This window comes from Erithacus rubecula (assembly GCF_903797595.1).
Source record: "Erithacus rubecula genome assembly, chromosome: 6".
Lineage (NCBI taxonomy): Eukaryota > Metazoa > Chordata > Aves > Passeriformes > Muscicapidae > Erithacus > Erithacus rubecula.
Genome location: NC_136688.1, coordinates 24,720,995 through 24,746,520, shown reverse-complemented (window position 1 = coordinate 24,746,520; position 25,526 = coordinate 24,720,995). Strand labels below are relative to the sequence as shown.

The following is a 25,526-nucleotide window of genomic DNA, read 5'->3' as shown; positions in this document are numbered from 1 at the left end:
CTGTGACAGAGCAGAGAATGCACATCGCATTTTTGCAAAGGAGCCAATAATCTTGAGTGAGGCTTTTGTTACCTGCTGATCTCAAGTGGGGAAATTGCTGGGCTGCTCAGGAGAGACTGAGATTTGTCTCTCTGCTTCTCCTTTTAAATTCTTAACACAACCAACAAGATCTGAAGAAAGAGGTTAATTTGAGGCACTAATTGTGACACCGGGACCTTGTATTCCACTTTTGCCCAAATCTGATAACTTTATCAAAATAATGAAAAGTTGTAGACTTGAGAATGGGTAAAAAGGCCTTCCCCAGGGTTCACAAATGTCAGTAGCAGTCAGAGATTATTTTTTTGCTTCAACATATACATCTTTTCTGACCATGTCAGGTTCATAGATGTTACTGTCCTCTTTTGCATGTTGGGCTCTGTTGCTGTAGAAGAAAAATGCACTGTAAATGCAGATGAAACAGAAGAAATGAAAATGCCAACTACTGTTGGATTTTATCAAGTAAGATGGTAGTGTGTCCACACAGCAATCACTATGTTGTGGAATGCAAAGGTGCTCATAGTCCTTGGACAGCGTTTCTGATCCCTCAGCTGTGTTCTAGGACAATGTCTCAGTGTGTGGCTTATGCTGGCTGGCTGGTGGTCCCTCTGGGCACACAGATGGTGTTTGGTGGGCTTTTAAGTAGCCATTGCAAGGCTGGAGGTAAGCAGGCTGCAGGGTGCTGGGGTTAGTGCTGATCCTCAGGAGTTTGTTATGTGTCCTGAATGTTTTCTCTGAGCTCTGGGCAGGAATGATGATTCCTGACAGCCAAGGGGGTGTTGCTAATGGGCTGCATTGGCTTCCATGGGACATGGGAAAAGGTGCCCTGAGAGGAAAGCAAAGTGTGTTTTCCCTACATTGCTTCTGTCTGCGGGTCCCATGTGTACTGAAACAAAAGCTTTGAGGAAAGGGTTTCTGAAAGAAGATCCAATCCCATTAACAATGGCTGCTTAGTTGTCTCCCTGTGCTGACAGTTTCCCAGAGAAACAAAGGTGGTTTGAAGATGTGCTGTATTTCTTGATTACTTGTTTTGGTAGGGAGAGACTTGGACAGGTTCATGTAGAGCCCTGTGTGGAGGAGGCTTCTTGCAGAGAGCTAAGCAGCAGCCTTGGCTCCCTTAGCTTCCAACTGTGTGTTTTGTGGCTGTTGGAGCAGGCATCCTCCTCTTGTGGGCTGTGAAGCCTGTGGTGGCAGGGCAGGGAAGGCTCGGTTTGGGATGCATGTTCTGCTCCTTATGGATATCAGAGAGGGTCTGAGCAAGTGAAGTCTGGCTGTGGGAGCCCTGTTGTGGCAGCAAGCTCCATAAATAAACATCAAGTAGGTGTGTGCTTATGCTAGGAGTACAATGAAATGTATTTGCAAACAGTTTACTTGCTGCCTGTAAGAAATGGTTTGCTAGTCCCAGCCTCTGGGAATCAGTAGTCACCAATGTTTTCTTGCCTGGTAGATGGGAGGTGGTGTAGTTGCCTTCCTGGTGAGTTGTCATGTGCAGAGAGGTAAAAGTGTGTATAATCTCACCCTTGTTTGTAAACCCCAAACTGGCCTGGGCACTGAATGAAGATCCTTGGAAACAGCATGCATGAGGATGCATGGAAATTGGTTTCTTGTTGAGTAGTCTTTTGTCCAGCGATGAAGAGCAGGGTTTTGTTTGTGTTTGGGTGATCCTGGAGCAGGGGATCTGTACTATGTACAGAAACATAAGAGTGGGTCAAAAATGAATAGTTTTCCCATGCTGTGCCTGTCCCATCTCCAGGTAATCCGGTTCTGTTTCCAGTTTTCCATGTGTTCAAGTCCTATGTGAAAAGCACCTGTGGCTGGGCTGCAAGAGCAAGAGGGCAGGATGTTGTCGAGACCTAAGCCTGGGGAGTCCGAGGCAGACCTGCTGCACTTTCAGAACCAGTTCCTGGCAGCCAGAGCTTCACCTGCAGTGAAGATTGTGAAGAAAGCAGACAAGAGGAAAGGGAAGGAAGGGAGCACAGATGCTGAAGATGCTGAGACACCCCCGCTAGAGGACAGCAAGGATGTAGTCATGTTGGATGGTAAATTCATTTGTTTCTTTGAATTACTAAGATTGTCTGTCTCTCAACCCCCCAGTGTTGCTTTTCTCTTGCATATGTGCCCTCCTTGCAGTGTTATTTATTCTTTAGCCTTGGCAATTGTCTTGTCCAATGTTACTAGCATCCAGTAGAACCACGTTTTTGGTCCCTTAGTCCACATTTATCAGTTGTCTGTGGTACCTTGCCAGCAAGAGATGCTTTGTGTAATTTGTACTGTTTGGACACTCACTGCTTATTTTGCCAACTATCCAGACCTAGTATCTTTGAGATTTACCTCTCCTAGCAGCTCCATTTTCAGCCAGCAGGTGTGGCTTACTTTTGTTTTCTCCATCAATAGTAGCTGTAACACTTTTGTCATGTGCTTGATCTCAGAAGCACAGGGTGCATTTTTAAAAGCAACACTATGAATCTTCCAGTACTTTGTTCCAGGTAGAGGAAATATGATCTGTTTATAGCAGGGGGAAAGGAGTTTGTTTGTGATCGTACAAATCCCTTACATTTGACAGTTTGCAGCAGAAATGTGCTTTTTTTGTGGCTCAACACAACCTGCAAGAACAATACTTTTTCTGTACAGCCTTACTTCTTCCCTTAATACTTGCAGTCAGACCTCAGTACCTTTTCCTGCGTATGGAGCTCTTTGGAAAGACCTTGTGCCAATACATAAATAGAAACTTCAAGCATGTTTTTCCCCACTATATATTTCAGGTTAGAGACAGGGGACTCTTAATTGTCTTATTGCTTTCTTATCTTAATAAAAGGTGCTATTAGGAGGCCTTGGTTAGGTACCTATTGCACAGTGGTTATACAGCAATAACTTGACTGCTTTTTTTTTCTTATTATTGCTTCCCCTGCTCAGGTTTTCCTGATACTCTCCCACCTCTTACTCCAGCTCCTCCAAAGAAGTCCAAGATCAAAAGTGCTAGTGTCCATTTTGAGGATGAAGATCCAGAGGAAAGATTGGAAAGTCATGATCGACACATTACAGCAGTTTTCAGCAAAATTATTGTATGTCTATTTTTTGTGTGATGATATAGTGTTTTTTAATTTGAATACTGTGAACTAAGCAGGGATGAAGGGCTCTGTGGCTGCTTTTTATTTTTACAGTGTAGTAAAGCAGCACTGTAGACCAGTGTCCTGGAGCACCTTGAAAGAAAAAAGCTATTTGGGTGTATTTTTGCTCTCAGTTATATATAGATTCAGATCTGCCTTCCAGCAGGTCACACTGATTGCATGCAGGCATGTGCTGTAGTGTTGATTTGGGTGAGTTTCTGGACTCTGCTGGGAATGTTCTCCTTGCTTTTCACTGGCCTAATCTTTCTTTTATCTGATTCTTTGAGTGATGCATGGAGTTTAGCAACCCAGTCTTTTGGAAAATAGCCTCACTCTGTCTCTAAACAAAAATGGTATTCTGAGCCTGATGACAATGTGAGCTGACAGATTTTGAACCTGCTCTCAGTTAAATGATACAAGCATGTCTGGCTGTTGCAATGCTTTTACAGGTTTGAATTTTTTTCTTCAGGAACGAGACACAAGTGCAGTAGCAGTGACCCTGCCAGTGCCCACGGGAGACCCATTTCCAAGGGTATTTCACCGCTCTGAGATAAAAAGTGAGGTGAGACTAGGAGCAGATGTTTTGTGCTACCTTCATTAACAATTAAACTTTCTCCCATTAAAGCCTAATGCTTAGTGGGACTTGGTAGGACTCAATATAACCAACTTATCATGCTGGAGATTATGAACTAGCTCAACATGTCTATGGTGTTGCCACTTGAGTGAAGGAAAGAGTTCTACCAAGCTACCATCACGTAGCTACTCCATACTCTGCAGTTAAGTAACATTGGAACCTTCTTGGTTTAGCCTTCTTCAGCTAAGTTCACTAAGGTGGATCAAATCTGCAGAGCTGTAGTACAATTGATCCTGTTCTGCTTAGTTTTCTCTGAGGAGCTATCTCTGTTAATTTGTCTACCACCTTTTAACTGAAGTTGCACCTGATTTCTCCTGGCATAGCATTTGAGTGTGGTTGCTTGGGTTATCTTTTGCAGCTTTTTTGATTTTGACGTAATTTTTTTCTGAAGCTGTAAAACTGGAAGCCATGGTTGCTATTATCAGTTGTTGCTGTAGTAGCAAGGACTGCTAGCTGAGTGGGAGTCAGATGCTGGGAATTGATATGTGATTGATAGCTGTGATTGCTTTGAGGAGGGAGCTTATTTTGAAGGACTGCTTTTTTGAAAGACAAGAGTAATACTTTTTAAACTACCGGTTTTATCTGATGCAGCAGTGCACAGAGCAGCTACCAAATGTTCAGACTGCCTTTTAAGCTTCTTCTTTGGACTGGGGACATGCAAGAGATTTTTGCTTTGTCTCCTTTGGATTTCCCTTGCATCACTTGTGCAAGGCTGTTCAGAGCCATGCCCTTCCATTACCTAGGCAAGCAACACAGTAATTTAGCCAGGATTAAATTAGCACTACTTGCCCACTTCTTACTGTGCAAATCTCTTCACCCTGCTGCTCATTAATCACCTTATAAGAAGTCTGTTCCAAGCATGTGGTGAGCACAGTGATGTAAAGCCCCATTTATACTCAGAAATCCAAGGTATTCAGCTATGCAAAGCTTCCAAACAGCAGGAAAGTGGGAACTATTGTGTTTGATGATATTTTAGGTGTATTTTCCTTGCTTGAATATAGTTAATCATCTTCCTTCTCTAGGTGCCAAAAACATCCATGCCTTTGTCTCTCTGTCATAGCAGTGTGTTAGAAAAGAGTCATGCATGCACAGTAAAGGGTAGGTGACTTCCAATGGCCTCCCTGTACCATGTCCCATAGTCTAATCTGAGAGTGTCTTTAGGATCAGATCGATGCATTTGTTAGTGGCAGATGTGCAGGGAGACTCTGGAGAGAAGAGTGGACACATGTCTTCCCCGTTTGCAGGTGCAGCTGGGACCTGGAAGAAAAAGCATCTTTGCACAGAAGATGGAAGCGAAAAGAGCTGCTGAAAAGGCAGCGGCAGCTCCCTCTGCTGCTGAGTGCGTGCAAGTAAGATCAGCTCCGGGTGCCGTGGATCCTGTGGGATCCGCGGGAGAGGCACCTCTTCCCACCAGCAGGGGTGGTAAGTGGAGAAGGTTCTGCTTATCCAGCTGACAGTGTTTACATAGCCTTAGTAACCATAACATCAGTGCACCATATTTTAGATTAGGTTCTTCTCAGTTTAGGAATCTCAAGGTCAGTTGGAATGCCTGTATTGGGACAATGATTTGAAAGAGTTTGAGATGCAAACTAAAAGTTCTAAGGAGAAAATTCTGAGATGCAGTCTAAAATTGTGTTAGCTTTCTCACTGGTTTCCCTTTTGCTTCACAGGGAAGTAGATTTATTTTTCAAGGTTTTTCTCCTCTTTTTCTTTTCTCTTTGTTACAGGTAAAGTTTTTCTTGTTTCATCACCAATTTCCACAATTTTAGGAAGAGGGTGGTTCTGTGTTGAAAGTGCTTGAGACCACTGTGATGTGGGTTCTCACTCCTACTGAAATGTTTGAAAGCTCAGATTTCCGTCACCAGATCTGCTGCCATGAGACACTGGCTTTGCTCCATAAGGAATGCTGTGAGGCAGTGCTGATGAGTCAGTGCCACCTCCAGCAGTTACTTGCTGTCTGACAGCAACGTGGCAAGGAAAGAGGAAGCCAGTTCAACTGTTAGCAGCATCTCCAGATTTTTTTTTTTTATTTGTATTGTCTGGGACAGTCCAGTTTGCTTGGGGCCACCCTGTGTCAGGGTTTTACCCTGATACTGTCATTTTCACATTGAAATAGAGGCCAGATGTCATTTGAAGACCATCACCATTTGGCTAAGATTTGTATCAGCCCTGCACTCTGTCAGAGAATTGGTAAGAGAACTACCAGATGTGCTGTGCTGTGTATGCACATATCCACCATCCAGGTCACTATACTGTGCTCACTGTGTGTCCTATTACAATTGGACATGTATAATTCAGTCTGAGAAAAGCTCAAAGGGAAATAGAGCAGTCTTAGGGCTGTCATCATCTTGAATATGAATGCTTCTAAAATGTAATATCATGACAGAGTGATTACAAAATGGCTTGGCCTCTTCAGCCAGACTGTTGTGGCAGGGTCTCTAGAAGCAAGAGAGGAGGGGCAGCTTAATTTCTTGTAGTAACAAGGTGTTTCTCCATTGTAGCTGTTAATTTAATTGCTGATGATGGGAAGCTTACTGAAGCTTTTGCCCAGTCACCCTGTCTTCTCTCTTTCTGCTCAATATGCAAAACAGCTCTAGAAATGACATCAGATTTTCCTGGTGATGAGAGTCATTGCTGCTGTTTGAACAGGGATTTGATGCTTTCAGAGCTGGCTGGTTTAGGGGTGTAGGGATAGTTAAAGTCAGTATATGGAGGATATGAATAACACATAAGCAACAAAGTCATAAAGTCAGGTCCTCGTATGCTGGGTTACAGGAGAGCTGGAGGGTCTCACACTGATCAAAAGAACATGTTACCTGGTGCTATGGTTAAATGAAATGAACATTTAAAAGGGATTTATATCAGGTGATAAAGGGGACTCCGTTTTCTTCATAGTAGGAAGAATGCCCCTTGCTGTAACTTCTGATATATTTAACCCTTGGAGGTGAGTACAGGACATTGTTCAAAGCAAACATGCCTGTGTTGAGAATTGATCCTGTATCACTCTGGAAGCTGGTTTACCTAATCTAATTTTCTGTCTTATACAGCAGATATTTACTAGGTCATAGTTCAGCTGACTTTTGAATGTGGATTTAGGCATTCTTGGGCAGAGAAAGAATCTAGTATTCACTAGCTTGGAAGTGAATGCATCTGATGCATCAGTTGTGAATTATGCTCTAGTTTACTTTTTCGTGCTGTTGCTTTTCATTAAAGAAACATAATTCCTTTCCCCTGCCATCCCTCCTCAAACTCCCAAAGAAACAAGCTGGAAATTATGTCAACATGTTTGTTGTGACATGGGATGAAAGTACAAATGTTTTTGTTTTGTTTGAAACTAAAGAAAACTTCTTTATTCCTATTATAACTTTACCGCCAAAGTAAAATTAAAAAACAAAAGGAGAAATTATGCAATTCTGCTAATGACAGAATTGAGATTTATTCGTGGTGCTGTAGACACAGATCACTATCTGCTTTCTCTGCTGCTTCTTATAGATAAAGATGGTGACTTTTTAACCTCTCAGCGTCCTTGTCTCATAACGGGAGAGGGTCTTGGAAGCCAAAAGAGTGAGGAGGAAGCTCAAGCTATTCACAAAGAGAACTTGGAGAAGCTGCAGTCCATGTCTGAGGAAGAGATCCTGCAGGAGCAGGCAAGGCTTCTGGCTCAGCTGGGTATGTGCTTCCCAGGATCAGCTCTAGAGTTGAGGCAATTTATTGAATGTGTAGGTGTCCTGAAGTCTTAACAAATTGACAGGTCAGTGATGGGAACTTGGAATTCCTACTCATTCCATATGTGGATAATCTTGCTTCCATGTCATGTTAGTAGTTTATGAGTAAGAACGAAGTGTGAAAAATATTAAAGAGTGTTTCTTTTTCAGTGAGGGTTGGTTTGGCTTAAGTCTTTCTCATCTCCGCTCTGCTGTGGGTTAAGATGATTCGTGTACTTTATTGCCTTGCACTCCAAATACAACAGTTGCACATAAAGATCCTAAAATGTGATTCTCTGAAGCTGATAAGAAAGCAATGTCACAACAGTCATAGCTGAGATGAGAGAGAACTCTTGGTCTTCCCCTCCAAAATGCCTAAAACTCGGGCCAGAACTGTCAGTACCTGGATAGGGAGAACATATGGGCATGTGGGAGATTTCAGTTCAAACCTATACTTGTAGAGCAGAAAAACTTGCAGTTAACCTTGACTTTTTGAAGAAGTGTTTTAATTATCAGGCTGTTGGGTACAGGCATATTCTGGCAGGGGTCTGGTCTCTGGTTTGGAGCCCTGTCCACAGTGGTGCTCTGGGAATGCCTACCCCTGGCAGCTGATGAGTAGAGGAGGTAGAAGAGAACACTGAAGATGGTATATTTGGTAAGACTTCTGTGATGTGGGGCACTGCAACACTTGCTGGCATTGGTTTGATAAATTTATATGCTCAGGAAGAGCAGATGTACAGATGTAGGTGGCAGACAAGTATTTTTTTAATTCTCATGATTTCAGGTCCTCTAGCATCAAATTTAGATGTGAGTGGCATTTTAGATGCCTAAGTTTCTTGTGGGTTCAGCTTAAAGGTCACATTAATTATCTTGACTTTATTGCAAGCAACATGTATAACTAGTAAAGTGGCAAAGGAACTACACAAAATAGTTGCAGCCAGATTGTTTAGGTACATCCTTCTTTCAGAGACATGGGTATTTTATTTGGCTTCACTGCTTATAACAATGGCACGTGTATTTTTCACACGTGTATTTTTCACATAGTGATTATGTACTTGCTTCTTGTGAGTGATTTGTCCCCACCACTCCATTGTTTGGGATATTAGAGAAGTGAATACTTATGGCATGTATTTTAAGTATTTCTGAACAATATTTTCTGAAGCAATGTATTTTTATATGTCTTGTAGATTACAATTGTAGATATTTTAGTCTTTTGAGGCCTTAAAGAAACTGGAAGTAATTTTGGAATTCTGAGAATATCTGTGGGTAGAGAATTATACATGAAGCAACTCCTAAACTAAATTGCTGACTTACAGATGGATTTAGGAACTGGACAGGCACAGAGCTGTGAATTAAGGAGGCTTTTTCTCCATATTCGTGATTGTGAATGATTTGTGTTAAATGCTGTCCAGTCCCTGAATTAACTTCTTAGTTATGAAGCAGATGATACTCTGTGGTGTGATGTATGAGAATGAGCACACAGTTCTATGTTGGGCAGTTGGCACTGTGCTGGTTTTGCTCATGGAGACTCTGGGCAGAAGTGGGCTTGGTTTCTGACATAGTATTCATGGATTGACATCAATGACTTTTTTGTCAATGTGTGGAACTATGAAATAATGATTACAGTACTTCCTTGCTGTATACATTGAAGTGTAAGAAAGTGAGAGCTGTGCTTGCATTCAGAAAAAGTAGGAATACTTTAATGAGACTGGGCTGAGTGCCTGTCCTTCACCAAGGACAGTTTAAACTGCATCATTGAGGGGAATGTGCAGCAATTGTGTGTGTGGGATAGATGTTTCAGAGACGTGGGAGTCATTTTTGAGATGACTTATCTCAGGTACAGAGCATTTCTCAACTGCTTGTCCTTTGTCCTCCAAAGAATAATAACCACTGTAGGTGTTATGTTCTTCTTTATGTATCTCTGACACTGCTTACTGGAGTATTTCTGTACCTTGTTGAGGCACAATGCACAATCTCTCACTGTTCACCTCTGGTATAATCATCCCAGCACCATCGTCTAGAGAAGAGTATTCAGAGACAGTGCACTCCATCCAAAGTGATGTGGGATATGTGTAGCAGTTCTGAAAGTAAAATGATGATCTTAGGGCCATATGAACATAAACTGTTCTTCGATATACACCTATCTCCCAAATGTTTCTCTTCAAAGTATGAAGAGAATGGCTGTGTCTTTTTTCTGGATGTTGTCAGACCATAATTGGAATGGGGAGTCAGTTAAGAACGAACAAAGGTCACCTTGTAACATAATATCTGAGCTATGACTTGCAGTTCTATTGCAATTCAGTAAAGATCAGGTAATTCTTTTTGTGGTGTCTGTCCTGTGTATTCTTCTAGTGTTTAGATTGATGCCACTGAGTGGTCCACAGGGCACGCAGACCAGAATTCTCTCCACAGTTAATAGTCTTGTTTAGATGTCCCATTTGACTGGCAGTGAGGGGAAAAGAAGCAATTATCTTTATTCGTTCATAAGCTGGGAAAATGGAATTTTTGCAGTTGCTTTACCCTGGAAGGCATTTGTCAGTTCTTTCTCTGGTGTCTCCTCACCAGTCAGTTACACCTACCTTATGTGCCTAAGAGGTCATAAAGCAGTGGAGTGCCTCAGTTTGAAGAGAAGTGACAGCCGATGAGAGAAAGAGGACAAGTAGAAAAGACTGAAACATAAATAGCAGGAACTATAGGCATATGAAGTATTTTGAGACTTTGTCACATCTCTGTCTGTCTCTTTGTCAATACTTACAGATCCCAGTTTAGTTGCTTTCTTGAAATCACAACGTGGTAACAATGAAGGCCAGAAGAAGGAATTAAAAATGGAACTGAACAGACCGGAGGAGTTTGTGGAATCTCCGCCTGTGGCTCAGCATGGTGTAAGATCATCTCTTTCCATGCAAGAGTCAGGTCTGGAAGAACCTGTAAGGAAGGAAGAAAATATGAAGGTAGAAATCATGGGTAAGAAACAAAGTGCATATTGTTTATTTTCTGAACAGAAATGTCAGATTTGTATGGTGTTTACATCAATCTACATTGGATTGTTGTGGTACTTTTTAGTGATCCAAATCTGAATTTTATCATGATATTTTAAAAATACGTGTTTCAGGTTTAAAAAAGAACCTCTAGTTGGGCTCCACAGATCAGAAAGGTGGTACACAATGTAATGGAAATGACCTGTTCATTGGGAGGTCTTGCTTTTTGAAATTTGTTCTAAGGCCTCTGAAAGGAAAATATGTGTTAAACTAGGCATCATTGCTCTTCTATTAAGTCACATGGATAAAGAAACAGAGGAGTGTAGTAGTGAGATTCAGCTGATGCCTGAATAATTTTTTAATTGGTACTGGTTGGGGGCAAGAGAGTGTTGGGGAGGTAACAGTTAACAATTTGTTCACTGGATAACATAGAAATGACAATCACTCTCGCCAGGGAAATTGCTCATATAGAGGATGTATGTGTAAGCATGACACTGCTCCTGGTGGCCCCACTCTGTGTCTTGTATCTCAGAAGCCACTCAGTGATTTCCTCAAGATAGAGTTATTTTCTTTGTGCTTTGGATGAAGTGGGAAGTATTAAGGTGTAGAATGTCCTGCTTTTTGTAGAGTGCTACAGAGCTATTGCCTCTTATGACGGAATCCTCTAATGCTCAATGTATGTCTGTATAAGGAGAAAGCTGCTTTATCTCCAGTAGCTAGAGCAGCCCCATATATTCTCATGGCAGAGGAAAGAAGAGTTTTCTCTTTAGGCTTCTGCACTTATTGTTGCTTTCCTTGCTGCATATTCTCTTTAGCAATTTCATTTTCTCTGTTGTGATTTTTAAGCTCCTATTGTCATTTTCCCCACACTTTTATTCCTAACATGCTTGTCCCACAATTTCTTGTCAATTTTTGCCTTTCTCCATCTCTTGATCCTCTCTTAAAATGCATCCTTTGTGTTCCAGTATAACCTGCAGACTGATTAAAGAAGTCTCTGAATCACTTTGGGATTTCAGCTTGATGTTTGCAAGAGATAACAAGCATTTACCATTTTCTTGCTGGGAGGGATGAATCTGTCAGTGTATATGTGTGTGTGTGTGCATGTGCAGGAGAAGTAAAGCTCAGCCTCTATTTGAGGAAGAGGCTTCACTGCACAGTCCTTTTGCAGTTTCTCCCAAAGTTTTACTTTTCCACAAATCCATTCTAATCAAAGGGGCTATTTTTAGTTATTTTTAGTCCCAGAACAACCGAGTGCACAAGTAGCACCAGGTCAAGTGAGATCTTTTCATCTTCTGGGAGCAATAGATGCATGTTGTTCAGCCTGTAATGGTAATAATAGTAATGCTCTTGGGAATAGCTCAGTGTTTAAAACATTGTGTCCTGACATTTTTTGCCTCCTATAGAAGACAGCACAGAAAAGAAGAGATTTCCCAGGATATTTGAAACAACAAAAAAAAGGTTGAGCTGAAACACAGTTTAAAAAGCAAGGGAAGCTTTTCCAGTACCTCAGTTTATGCCTGCAACATCTAACCAACAGGAAATGTTAAAATTAATTAGACATTAGCGCTTATTGTTGGAATTTTAGCATCTGTTTATACTCAGAAGTAACTGAATCATGAATAGCCCAGCAGAAATGATCACACTTAATTTCTGGTGGCAACACAAATCAATAGTTTGCTCAAAAGTCAAACCTGCCTCTCTAATGACCTAAAAGTCTACTGTTTATTAGAAACAAGATGGTGAAACCTTTATCCAGCAACTTATAACCTTATCAAATGGAAAAGCTAATTCTATCACTGAGAGAAAATGGGAAGCAAAGTAAAAAGTGAAGAGGTTGAGTGGTAGCCTTTACTTTAACCTAAATCTGGAAAAGTTGAGTGCAAATGTTGCATTCACACTGCCAGCTTGTGCTTCTGTAAAGGCATTTCTCAGTAACAGTCTGCTGATGGCTTGAAATATATAACCATCTTTTCTTGTTGACAAGATCATTGTACTAAGGGCTGCTAATAACATGCATAATCTTATTCACAGAATGATTAGCTCAACCCTGTCAATTTAGTGATTAATAGAGAAAACATTTTGTTAAATTAAAAATGTCGATATATTTTGTTTTTCTGCTGGTTTTATTTCCTCTCATGTTGCATCTACCACCCACGAACATTCCACTTTCGTACATTTCAGATGCTTTTGCCTTTGCTTCAATTAAAATGCATGCTGAGCCTTTGGCTGAAATTCTGTGGAACAGCTTTCTGGCTGAGGAAGATAACCCTGTGCTTGGTTCCTTGCCTGATTCAATACCACATTGATCATAAGTGTGAAGTTTCATTCTGGAGAGGATGAGTGCCCTTCTTGAAAGTTTATCTGCTAATTGGAAGAAAGTAAAAGGTTAGGTTTCAGGCCAGTTACCAGCAGGAAAAGATCTGATGAAAGGAGAGCATCTCAGTGGGACTTGTTCCTTGCAAGGGAAGAGCAGAGTACTAGGATTAATAGCTGCAATGCAGATGATTTCTGGGCTGCTCCAGCAGGAGTGGTGCTAATGCTTTCCATGCCTGGAGACTGCCTATTACTGTCCTTATATGTGCTTTCCTTTGAGATGCAAAGACTTCTTAGCTCATCTCTTCTTATTCTGGTTTGGGGTAGTGCCCGAGTAGCAAAGCCTTACCTTTCCTGGTTATATCTCTCTGGTCTCTTTGCTTGTGAGATTTTTCCACATGCTGATCTGTCTCTTTCCTAGGGCAACTCTTGTGATGTCAGGCACAAATGTCTTATTTCTCAAGTTCTTGTAGTCAAAGCTCTTTATAAAGTTAAATTAGTAACTTCTTCCTTTTGTACTTGCACCTTTGAAATTCCTGTTCAGCTGTCCAGTTTCCCCACCGAGCTAGCTCTGGTAAGGTGTGCAAATTTTCAGCTGTTTTGATCTTTTCTTCCCAAGCCTTTAGGGAGGGATACTGAAGAGCAGCATCACAAATGCAACCAAAGCACAAATACTGTGCTGCCTTCAGTGTATCTAGGCTAAAATCCTACTGGGTTCCAATAATTTACTGGGACTCTGCATTAATACTTTTCAATTTCATGTCCCCTCCTAACACTCTCTTCCTTGATGATATTAGTTTGCTTTCTCAAAAGTAGACCTGATACTATTTTTTCTGCACTAGTTCTGACAATTTTGCCTTACTCGTGTCCTGATAATTTTGCCTTATTTGTGTCCTGACTTCTGTTCAACTTCTCCTAAATTAGTCTTGTCTGAATTTAATTACAGTGCTGTTTACTTCCTATTCTTGCTCTCACGAAAGATGAAAATAGCTTTAAACCTTTGATGTTTATGCATCACACAGCAGTCAGTTTGAAAATTGTTTTCTTTTTATTTTACATAATCTTATATTTGATACAGTCTTTAAGCTGAGTAGCTTGGCAAAGAAGGAGTAGTATTTCCTTCATCTCTACCTTGGAAGGTAAGGCTGACATTTCTTTCTCCCCACACACAGATGATGATCTCCCTGTCAAGCCCAGGAAGGAGTGGATTCACATGGACAATGTAGAGTTTGAGAAGCTGAAATGGATGAAAGATTTGACCTCACCTCGGCAGAAGAAAACCAAAAAGGTTTGAAAGCAGAAACTGATACTTTGCATGTTTGTGTCTGGATCATATTTCTCAGCAGTAACAGCTTTGAAGGCTTCAAAAATGAGTCCCCTGGCTACTCAGTCTGTGGGATTCCATCAGTTTGGAGGATACCCCATTTTCTTTCACAGGATGGGGTGATCCAGGATCAGTTCAGTCTGTAGCACTCAAAGAGGTAGGAAGTGAGAGTCAAGCCATTGTAATCTGGGATGAAATAGATGTAAAACTGAGAAAAAAGGAAAGATAAAAAATTCTTTTTTTCAAAGAATTTGAGGCTTGAGGGAGTTTTTGAACTGTCATCTTTCAGCAGGTGATGTAAAGGTGTTATTTTAAGAGATGAAATGAGTGGACAGCAATAGAAATAATAGTTTTCTCTCTCCACCCTTTTGCTGTAGGGAATGCAAGCTCGATTCAGTTTAAAAGGAGAATTGATTCCTGCAGATGCTGATTTGCCAACACATCTAGGCTTGCACCACCATGGAGAAGAGGCAGAGGTAGGTGGGTGAAATATAATGCAAAAGGTACACGCATTTCTGTTTTCCATGTTTGATTTGATAAATTCCTTTTGTGTCAAACTTTTTAGTGACAAAAAATCTCTTTAAAAAAAAGTGCAGTAATTTTTCATTAGAATCAAACTCCTGAAGACAAGTTGTCTAATGCATAAAACTGCATTACTTCCAGAAAACTGTTGATGCTTTTTCTCTTTAATGCTATTAAAGTTCTGTGGTGTTGGAAAAAAGTGCATGTACTTCCTTTGCTTAAGAAGTTCAATTTTCTCTTGTGACATCTAAGATTAGAATCTCTTCTGCAATTGCCACAAAGTGGCAAACAACATTGGCTTGCAATTTATCTTCTGTTACACAGTATGTTACAGGTAATCTTATTTTAAGTGACCTGTTTTTAGCTGTAGCTGAGGATGTTTATGGTTTCTTTGTTTTGTTTCCCCCTGCCATTTAGAGAGCCGGTTATTCTCTGCAAGAGCTCTTCCATCTGTCTCGCAGCCAAGTTACACAGCAGAGGACACTGGCTCTGCAGGTCTTAGGTCGTATTGTTCAAAGAGTAAGTCACTTTAAGGAATTTCTCCCCATAATTCAAGTTGCTGGTGGATCAGGGCCCAGATTCTCTGGTACTAGTTGTTTGTTTTCTGCTGTTCAGTGAAGATGAGAAAGTCACCAGCAGAGCATTCTGTTCCAATGAGGATCCTTACTGTTACATAAGCCAAGTGTTGGGATGTAACAAACTGAGATGAGGTTTCTCTGGATGGTTCCAGAGTGTTATTCTTCCAGCAGGTTGTTTCAAGTGCTGTTCAGTGGCAGTGGTGCAATTTCAGTTCTCTTGTTAATTTGGATGCAAGTTGATTTTTTTTTTTTTTTATGTTACTTTTGTGGCAAACCTATTCTTGGCATTGACCCTTTCACTCCTGTTGTCTGAGCCAGCTTCATGATGTGCATTTTCTGTAGGAGGTGAGAAAGAGCCAAGCCTACTCATGGAGCAATGTGCCAAGAGGAGAAAGCAAAATTAATTCTTCTGTGCACATTTGCACCTAACCTTTGAGGAAAGTGGTAACATTCCCCCTAATGGCACTGGAACAGAGAAGAAGAAACATGGTGGTTTTGAGAAGGGTGATAGGGTAGAACAGGTGAAGTCAAAAGATGCGTACAGACTCTAGAAAGAAGGGTTTCTTACACGAAGGAACTGTAGTTGTGTTCTGTAGAATGGATGGAGGATAAAATAAAGGAAGAAAAACCTCCACACAGTTTAGCAGCAGAGATGAGGCAGCCTTAACCTGGCTCTGTCTGGCACTTTGCAGGCCAAGGCTGGAGAGTTTGTTTCCTCACTGAAGGGCAGCGTTCTGCGGCTGCTGCTGGATGCTGGCTTTCTCTTCCTGCTGCGCTTCTCGCTGGATGATGCAGTGGAAAATGTCATGGCAGCATCTGTTGGTGCTCTCCGGGCTCTGCTGGTGTCACTTGATGATGAGGTAAGATAATCATGGAGAGCCTGGGTTGGATTTCATGCTGAGCTGCTTACAGGGATCAGAATGAGCGGACATGGTAAATACCTTGAACAAAGGTTTCCTGGATGTGTTAGCTTAATGGTGAATAGAATGGAATTACTGTGCTTTGAGACAAATGATGAAGTGTGCTATCCCAGTTTGAGAGATTCAGGTGTCTTTTTTTCCTCCATTTTGAATTAGCTCTGCCCTATGACTAAATTCAGTGCATGCTGCTGAGTTTCTTCTTCTTTTGATATCTTTGCAACCTACATCAGGCCACTACTAATTATATGAAGAATTAATTTTTTAATATGTCCTCTTATGTTATTTTCTTATTTTATAGTTTTTGTGCTTCTTAACAGATTACATATTCTCTGTACTTTCCATTATGCCTCATAATAATGCTGTGTTCATTTTCTCTAATTGTCACTTTTCTACTGTTCCCATGTGTAACACTGATACCCATCTAATTTTTCCTGTTCATGTGTTAATTTTCTCATTGATGCTTTTTCCCCTGTTAGAAGGTTGAGGCTTCTTTTAGATTTTCAGGGCTACTAGGCAGCCAGATTAAGATTTACTCCTGGTTGGACAGAAGCAGTCTTAGTCAGAGCATGCTGTAGACTGTTACAAATTCCTTCCTTGAGAGCTGCTTTTCAGTTTGACTCCAAAGGGGCTGATGCTAGAAGAGAAGAAGTCCCCTGCAACTTCTGCCAGGCCTGTGGAGCTGTCCCTCTACAGGGTGGGAGGCAAGATAAATGAAGGACTAGGTAGCTTTCTCCACATTTTGCTACTTTTTTCTCTATGAGTCTAATAGAGTTTTACTAGATGAGTCCTGCCCACCAATTGTAGGTAATTAGTATTATGAATCAGCTTGTTAATGTACTTTTTCTCTCTTCTGGTGTTACTCTGGTTTGTAAGTGTCTGCAATGCTCTGATTTTTCAGATCAGTGCTTATGATGTGATGTCTTGCATAAGCAGAGATTGCTGACTCTTGCTGCCAGAAGCAGCACTGTGAATGCTGTGTCAGAATATTTTCTAACCCAGAGAGTCCTTCCTAGAGTCTCATGTTGCTGACTTTCAAAAGGTCTCTGAGAAAGGGACAGGTTTGGAAGCCTGGCCTTCTGCTCCAGGATTTGTAAGACAAGTAGGATTATATGCACTATAAACACAGAAGACCAGCACACATACAAATCATGCTGTCTGAAGGTTTTGTTCATCCTTCAATGGCTATGGGAAGGAAGCAACTTTCTTTTTGTTTCCATTGATGACCCAGCTACCTTGTGTTAATGCTTTTCCTTCTCTTAGTGGAAAGAAGTCTATAGTCCCAAACTCTATATTCAAGATGGACTCATGGCTTCATCCCCTCAAGTCAGGCCTCTTCAGACCATCACTCACCATCTTTAGTTCATATGGCATTGGGGGGTTTTAATGTCTGATAATAGCTTGTGCTTCCCTGGTACTTGGCATTTGAAGTCTACCACTACTTTTCTGACTGATGTGGTGTTTGCTTCTGACTGTGGGTGCAGGAAAAGGAAAATTGTAGCAGTTATTAAACAGAGCAAGCATTTGATTTGGCTTTCTTTCATATTCTAAAACATTTTGGGGGAAGTAAGTCTGTTATGGGAACAATCCCCTCTCTGAAGAATTGAAACTATTACCCTAATTGGGCTATTACCCTAGAAGTTGAGAGTACATGACACTCATCAGCTGTGAATAAAAAAAGAGGTTTTCCTATTTGCTTAATCTGAGAGATGTTCAAACAGAGGGAAGCAAACATGAACAAATAGACCAAGCAGTCTTCATTTTATCATATCAGTTTTTGCTTGATATTTCTGTGTTATTTGTAATTTGACCTAAGTTCTACACAGGTCCAAGAACAGAAAGACAATAAATACCAAATTTCCATTTAATGCCAAAGCCTTGGTGGTTGTTTTATTTATTTATTTATTATTTATAATTCTAATTTTTTTCCAGTTAAACTAAATTTCTGTTAGCTGGGTAGTGACTTTAATTCACATCACAGTAATTCTTTTTAATGGTTTGCCAAGTCTGTGTGTGTGTCAGGCCAGAATAATTTCCCTGAAAAAGCACTGAATTCTACTTGTATATATTTAGAATAGCTTTTATTGTTTTATTGTCTTCACATCTTCTCAGGATTATATAAAAATAAACAAAGCATTCCATATTCAAAAGCATCCCTGAGAAGTTTTTGTGTTTTTGTCTTTCTTTATGAGCATTTTATTCTATATGCTTTAACACTCCTTATAGAAATATCTCGATTGGACTTTCTCATGGTACCAAGGGATGGCTGCATTCCCCTTTGTCCCTAACAATGAGGAGGAAGAAGAGGATGAAGAGGAAGAGTTAAATGGAACAGAGAAATCTCAAGATAAAAAATTAAAGGATGAAAACAAGCCAGACCCAGATGTGGCCCGATATGATGTTGTAAAGGTAAGCACATAGTTAGACCCAGAATCTTTTCAGGAAAATAAGCTCAGCACAGTGCTGTGTGTGATGTTGAAACATCCACCCTCCTGTGCATGCTGGACAAGAACATTCTGAACAATAATTAGAACTCTTTTCTGGCTGTTGTGTTTCTGTCATATATTACCAGGAAAATAATTGTGTTGGTCTCTAAAAGTATTGAGACTTGACTTGTGTGATTTCAGTATCATTAATATCTCTTAACTTCCTCTGGGGAATTCAACAACAAACACACTGATGACCTGATAAGATTTCCTGAAAGACTACATACAGACATGACTTTCAGGCTCACTTACTTGAATTAAAAACGAGGAGGTTCCAGCCATTATTAAAATGTCTATGTGCACTTTTTAAAAGTTAAACGAGAAGATTACATCTAGATAGTTCAGAACTAGTAGATTTGTACAATGATACTCTTTATTTGACATCAGGTGGCAATTTACCATTTTTCCAAATGTCATATTTGCATTTTTCAGATTAAGATTTTTACAGCGTTCAGAAGGAATTCCTCCCACATTTTAAACCTAATCCTGTATTTTTGATAGAAGATCTAAAAATAGCAAACTTTGTTATCTCAAACTCAGCCTTGGTGGAGCCAATGTGCCCTTCTTGCCTGCTGTAATTATTAAAACCTGTGATCACATCACTTAATCCTTGAGCTTGTGTTTGAACAGCCCTCGGTCTAAAAGCATCATTGAGTAGATGAGTTACTGTACTTGGGCATTCAGTCTTGTTTAGAAGTCTCATGATTTCAGAGGTGTTCTGCTAGGTGTGTGGCACTGTTTAAAAAACATAACAAAAGAGTGGTAGATAGATAAGAGATCAGTTTGTAATTCTGTAGATGGTGTCATGGTTCAGTGTAGTTCAGCTTTGTTCTGAGTGGCCTGAACTCAGAAGGTATTTGGGATAAAATTCCCCTCTCTTCCCATTGCTGTGCAGTTCCATTTCACACTTGCTTATTGGCTGTTACAACCCAATTCCAACTGTTTCAACACAGTTGGAAAAGGAATATTTAAACTAGCTGCTGAATTTGGTCAGGCCTAGAGCTACAACTTGCTTGGCTACAAATTTTTAGAAGTATCAGTAATATGAATTCAAGTTATGGATTCGTATTATGGATTTGCCTTTTCCCAGAACCAGGAATGCATCACACTGTTATGTGTAAACTGATGACTCGTTTCCTGGCACTGCCACTGATCATAAGAAATAATCACATCATCCCTATGCCTCTCTTTTCTTACTGCGAAATAGGAATTTGTGTTTGTTCTGTTTCTGTCAGCTTTCTCTGACGTGACAAGTACTCTCAGACAGAATGCTGCATTAGCTGGAGGTGGTGTCTAGCCAAAATTATGCAAGGACCTTCTTCACCAGCAGTAGGTTTTAACAATCTCTTATAGGGAAGGTTATTTCCCTGGCACTTAGAGTTTTGTACTCTGGAAGACACCAAACTCCACCAGTGGTCTGACTGAGAACAGAGCTAAAGTTGTTTGTGCTCTGTTCAGATAACCCTTACTCATTTGCCAGCCTACTTGCAAATACACAGAAGCTTACTTGTTTCATGACTGCTAATTTTAAAACAGTCTCTGGAGAAGATGTAATCTTCTTTTGGCTTCCAGCAGTTGAAGTACAGAAAGCATTTGTTTAGACCCTAACAGATTTTAAATTTTTTTTTAACACCTTTCAGGGCCTTTTGAAGACGAGGATCCAGCACCGGCTGAGGTACATCCTAGAGGTGGTGCGACCTGTTCCAGTAGTTGTCCTGGATATACTGCACATCCTCACCCATATAGCAAGGCATTCCTCTGAAGCATGCAGCCAGGTAAATCTCACATTGTATGAACAGCTTGGGAATGATGGAGAAAAGTTTGGAAAAAGGAGGAAATATCAGGAAATTGTGGCAAGGAGATCAGACAAACTCCTCTGTTTTGCATGTCTTCTGCATGACTGCATACCTTTATTTATATGTGCTCTCTGCTATTCCTCTGCAGCTGCTTGACTGCCCTCGATTGATCGAGACCATTGTCAGGGAGTTTCTCCCTACTCAGTGGGATCCCAAAGTGGCTGAACCAGGGTTTTTACTTACCAGTCTCCACGGAGTTGCTTGTGCCAGTGCTATGAAGTTCATCAGGGTGTTGGCAACTGGAGGCCGAAATGCAACAGCCAGGCTGGTGAGTGGTTCCTGGAAGAGCTTTTCTGATTGCAAAGGCCTTTGTTCTCAATGACTTTCTTCCTAGAGAGAGAAGGCTAACTGGAGGTGACTGAGCTGAAGCTGAAGAAACCAGGATGAGGAAGGTGCACTAGTGTGTTTGGAAGGAATTGTTGACAGCATTATAATAATGATGATTCTCCTGTATAATGAGCTGTTTCAAGCTTTACTCTACTTTGTAATGGTTTGTGTCATGCACTCATGTGAAAGTCACAAAGCCCAGCAGGATGATACTGACCAGGAGCAGGTATTTAGAGCATGCATTGATGTGTGATGCTCTGTACACACTCATGTTTTAGGAATAGGCAGCATAAGACTCTATAAACCAGAGAAATAATCACTATCCTTGTGTTTTACAACTCTGGTTGAACTTTTCTGCCATTAATTTGCCTTAATAACTCTGTGATAATTCATCAGTGTTTTCAACTCCTATTAACTTCTAGACAGGCTTTCCACTTCAGAGATAATTGCTTTCCCTGGTATAGCTTATCATGGTAGTGCTATAAATGCATGAAATCTACCAAGAGCAGCACCCATTACAGAGCAAAGAACACTTCTTAGGCTTTTTGTTTCACTATTGTTAACAGCACCTAACAAATTGCTACCCAGGAAATTGTTACTGTCAACAGAACACCAGACTGTACTGTAAAATATAGAGAATAATGATGGATAGTGGGATATTTAATGACTGTAAGTGGTACTAGGAACATAACAGAGTAAAATTCAGATATTTTTCTACTTCAGACTTCATGTACTCCAGGTATTTCAAGGCATGCAAAAATTGCTTAGAAGGTTCCAAACACTCAGGCTTTGCCACTGTTACATTCTCATATGTTCTGTTACATGCACCTAAATGTGGGAGTGGAAAATAACAAAAAAAAACCTAAATCAAAACCATCAATGTAGGAATTTATTTTAGCTAACAGCAAAGTTCCTCCATCTTCCTCCTGGAAGTAAATTTGACTTTGTCCTCTATTCTATAGGAGAGGTGTCAGAATTTATAGTTTTGACTCATCAGCTCCTTTGCTTTCTTGCTGGTGTGCATTGATTTCCCTACAAGATGTTTCTAAAGCATTTTAAATTTAAATTATCTATAATATATCCTTGTGCTGTGAAAAAGACATTGTTACCTCATTTGTTTAGACAGGGCACATAGAAGCTTTTGTATGTGTGGGAGAAGGAAAGAGAAGCTCTTTTTTATAGTTAAGTAAAAATACCCAGATGTAGGGGAGGATAAAAATTATTTCTAGACAACTGCAAATGAGTCATGTCATGCTTAATTCAATACCAAAATAACCTCAGAACATTTGCAAGGCATCAAAATTCTATAACCTTATGAAAGTAATAGGCAGGAGTACCCTTTACATAAAATAAACACTGAAATATGGAAAGACTTAGGTTGTAGAACCTCTGAAGCCCATCTAGTGTGACCTCCCCTAAAGAATGTCAGCGTCAGTTCAGTACTTTTGTAGACATCTTTTTTTACACACTGTATCTTTACATGTTAGCTTGACTAAGAGAGTTGCATTTATGACTATCTAAAGAAGAATAATTATATGTATTTTTAAAAAATCAATTCAATGCCGCACAGAGCGTCCAAAACAGGAGTGTGTGTGTGGGGCAGACAAACCTCCATCAGAAATTATTTAAGTGTAGTTGGTTTATGTTAGGAATGGATTAGGAACTCCTAGGCATCCCTTCCTTCTCACTTAATAGCCACTGACCTTTGTAGTCTGCTCCTCAAGATTGCACAAAATAAAAGCAGATTTGAGCAGTGCAGGGAGAGTTCAGAACGAGCTGAGCTGAAATCTGCAGCTCTTTGTGTGTGTCAGAGCAATGAGGTAATGCTGCATGCAGCTGATGCCCCTATCCCCTTGTCTTTTTTATTCTTCATGCTTTCCTTTTCGCTGGGTTTGGTTCGCAGCTCAGCACGCTGGAGATGAGGAGTCGCCTGAGCCGCTTTGTCGCCGAGGAGCCTGCGGACGTGCCTCTGCCCCGGGAGGAGGCGCTGCGGCTGAGCACCGAGGCGCTGCGGCTCTGGGCTGTGGCTGCTGCCTGCGGGCAGGCCTGCGACCTCTACAGGTACAGCTGCGGCTGCAGACACGCCTGAGAGCACCTTGGGCACCCAACGGGGCCGACAGGGGGCTCTCCAGGCTCAGCCGCCGGGCCCTTCAGTGTCTTACCTCGCTTTCTCTGCCTCCTGCAGTAAAGCTCAGTTAATGAGGGTATTCGTGCTGTGAATTGCCCTTTTCTGTTTGTTCACTAGCTCCTGTGTTTAAACACTGTTTTGTTGTTTCTCTTCTACAGTGGGAGACCACTGTAGCTTTTTAGGGCTGCGTCTTTCTCCCCTTGAAGGGATGTATAATCTGTGCTTGTATGGCACCAAAACATGTGGTTTGCAGTGCACCCAGGACTGAATCTGGTTGAACTAGGGGCAGTCTGTGGGCGGCAGTCACCACACTCAGTGGGGCAGAGTGGTGCAGACAAACTGCACAATGCATCGACTTCCAGGTCAGGACAAGTTCTTGTGCTCGACTGCCAAGGTCTGCACCTGGTGTACATCTCACCTACCTCAAGCATTAAATCTTCTCCCTGTAGTTGCATTGAATTGGAAGAAGAGAGATAGCATGGAGTTGCTCTGAACTGGAATAAAGGGGAAACCAGTATTGAGTTCCAGAAGGGAGATTCTCATCCATAACAGCATTTTGTGTTCTTTGGCACAACCTGGTGCATGATTAAAATAGTAAAAACTGTGTATGCTATTTTAGCACTGTAAATAATGTTGAGGAAAAAGAGAGCAGATTCCTTAAAGTTGCAAGATTGTAAGTGTGGCTGAGAATCTGAGAACTAATCCCCAGCAAGAATAAAATCAAAGTAGTTTTTTCAAGAGCTAATCAGAGTGCTTGGAGGCAGACTGTTAGGTAGATCCGATTCAGATGAAATTGGAGTATCAGTAATCTTCCTGTGTTATCATTTTTCTATGTCAGTTTATTTTGTTATTGTAGTGGTGGTTCTCATAATCACATTTTAGCAATCTTTATAAATAAATTATTTGAGAGTGTAAAGAAGATAAAGCCAGATTCTTCCAGTAGAAAGTGAAGAGCAAATGGGCCCAAATTGAAATACAGGAAATTCCACTGAAGTATTTTTACTGTAATCTTACTGACTTTACTGTAAAGGTGATGAAACATTGGGGTATTGTTGCACAGCAAGATACTGAACTCTCCAGTCTTGAAGATACTCAAAATGTGACTGAACATATCCCTGTGCAACCTTGCTTTTGCTGGCCTGTCTTGAACAGGGAGTTGAAATATAAATGATCTCCAGGACCCTTTCCAACCATATCTATTCTGTAATTCATACTACAGTGATCTCTACCCTGTGCTGGTGAGGATACTGCAGTCCCTGCCTGAGTTGCTCAGTGGGAAGAGCCCTGTGATTGAGTTGGCTGTGCAGCGAGCTGCAGCGGTGGTTACTGTGTTGACACATGTGACACAAACAGCAGGATACACAGCAGAGCTGCAGGCCAAGTTGAGCAGGTAGGCTCTCTAAGTAACCATTCTGTTACATCTCAGTAAATAGTTGGCATCCCATCTTCCCATCTTCTGGCTGACACCTCTTTTTCCCCCCCTCATTTTCAATTGTTTACTGTCCCACATGTGAACCCCCGCATGGTGGGGTGACACCAGATCAGAAGTAGTGTCTGGTCTGACAGCTGTATGCCTGCTACCATGGCCAGAGGCAGGAATCAAAATCTACTTTAACCTAGAGGGCATAAAGGACAAATGCCCTGCTGAAAGAAGCTAGGAAGCTGCTTTGAACTTCTCTTGGGAGTAAAGAAAGTAAATGTCTTGAGGTTTGGAGGAAAGAACCTCTCTGCAGAAACCAAGATGAGTCAGGGTTAAGGTGGTTGGTTTTGATAGACATCAAAGCAGTTGGATTTGCTGCAGACACAGTTGCTTTTTCTGGTGGAAAGCAAGAAACTCTTTAAGTAAAGCTGAGTACTGAGATAGCATTTCTGGTAAAGTTAGAGCATAGCTCAGGGGCAGAGTAGTGCAGGAGAAGAAACTTCAGCTTTTTTAAGTACATTCTGCATTTATTCTTTCTGCCTAAATTATTTGGTCTGGGTTGTGGGACTATGCAAAGACTTTCCCTCTAATTATGCTGTTGGATATAACTTTCTAGACCCCATCTTTTTATTAAAATTGATGATTTGGAGAAACAGTTGTTTGATATTTATTTGCTATCCTGTGTCATTCTCCCATTGTGTTTCAGCAATAACTCAGAAGACAGTGAACTGATTCCACCTCCTCCAGTAGCCTGGAATCAAGTGTCAGGCTTACAGCCCTTCCTTGAGACAAGTCTGAAAAAAATCCTTCAGCAGATATCCCAGACAGAAACTTGGCAAACTTTCCAGCCTCTGACCACAACTTGTGTGATCTTTTTGGGAGTTTATTACAGTGCTTACAGCCAACAGGTAAGGCCTGACAATGCAGGCTGTCATCTCATCTCACCAGCATCACCTTGGGCATTACCTGTGAAAACTGGAGCTTACTGGCAGTACTGAAAGAGACAGATATTAAGGCATCTAGCTGAGCACTGATTTTGTTACCACAGCTCATATCTAGGCTTCATGACATTCAGGGTCACTTAAATCTGCTAACCCTATGTGTTAGCAGTGCCAAATATCTGTCTTCATTTTTTGTCCTTTCATCCCTTGGGATCAGAGTCTCAATCAAGGTATGTGGTAGTGCTATTATTGTTC

At 41.0% G+C, this 25,526-nt stretch overlaps 1 protein-coding gene across 4 annotated transcripts in view; it reads left to right on the top strand.

The window, feature by feature from the left end:
- RPAP1 (RNA polymerase II associated protein 1) overlaps positions 1–25,526 on the top strand; it is a 47,897-nt gene that overhangs the window by 10,524 nt on the left and 11,847 nt on the right. For 2 of the 4 annotated variants that reach the window (XM_079309164.1, XM_079309163.1), the window contains exons 2-17: positions 1,811–2,075; positions 2,950–3,098; positions 3,613–3,705; positions 5,022–5,199; positions 7,270–7,446; positions 10,239–10,445; positions 13,945–14,060; positions 14,474–14,572; positions 15,036–15,137; positions 15,889–16,056; positions 18,340–18,522; positions 20,240–20,374; positions 20,544–20,723; positions 22,686–22,843; positions 24,130–24,300; positions 25,037–25,238. In XM_079309164.1, coding sequence (XP_079165290.1) covers positions 1,877–2,075; positions 2,950–3,098; positions 3,613–3,705; positions 5,022–5,199; positions 7,270–7,446; positions 10,239–10,445; positions 13,945–14,060; positions 14,474–14,572; positions 15,036–15,137; positions 15,889–16,056; positions 18,340–18,522; positions 20,240–20,374; positions 20,544–20,723; positions 22,686–22,843; positions 24,130–24,300; positions 25,037–25,238 — 2,517 coding nt within the window. In that variant the 5' untranslated portion in view covers positions 1,811–1,876. Of the gene's footprint in view, positions 1–1,789; positions 2,076–2,949; positions 3,099–3,612; positions 3,706–5,021; positions 5,200–7,269; positions 7,447–10,238; positions 10,446–13,944; positions 14,061–14,473; positions 14,573–15,035; positions 15,138–15,888; positions 16,057–18,339; positions 18,523–20,239; positions 20,375–20,543; positions 20,724–22,685; positions 22,844–24,129; positions 24,301–25,036; positions 25,239–25,526 lie in introns of all 4 variants that reach the window. The other 2 variants (XM_079309162.1, XM_079309161.1) reach the window with 1 other exon arrangement.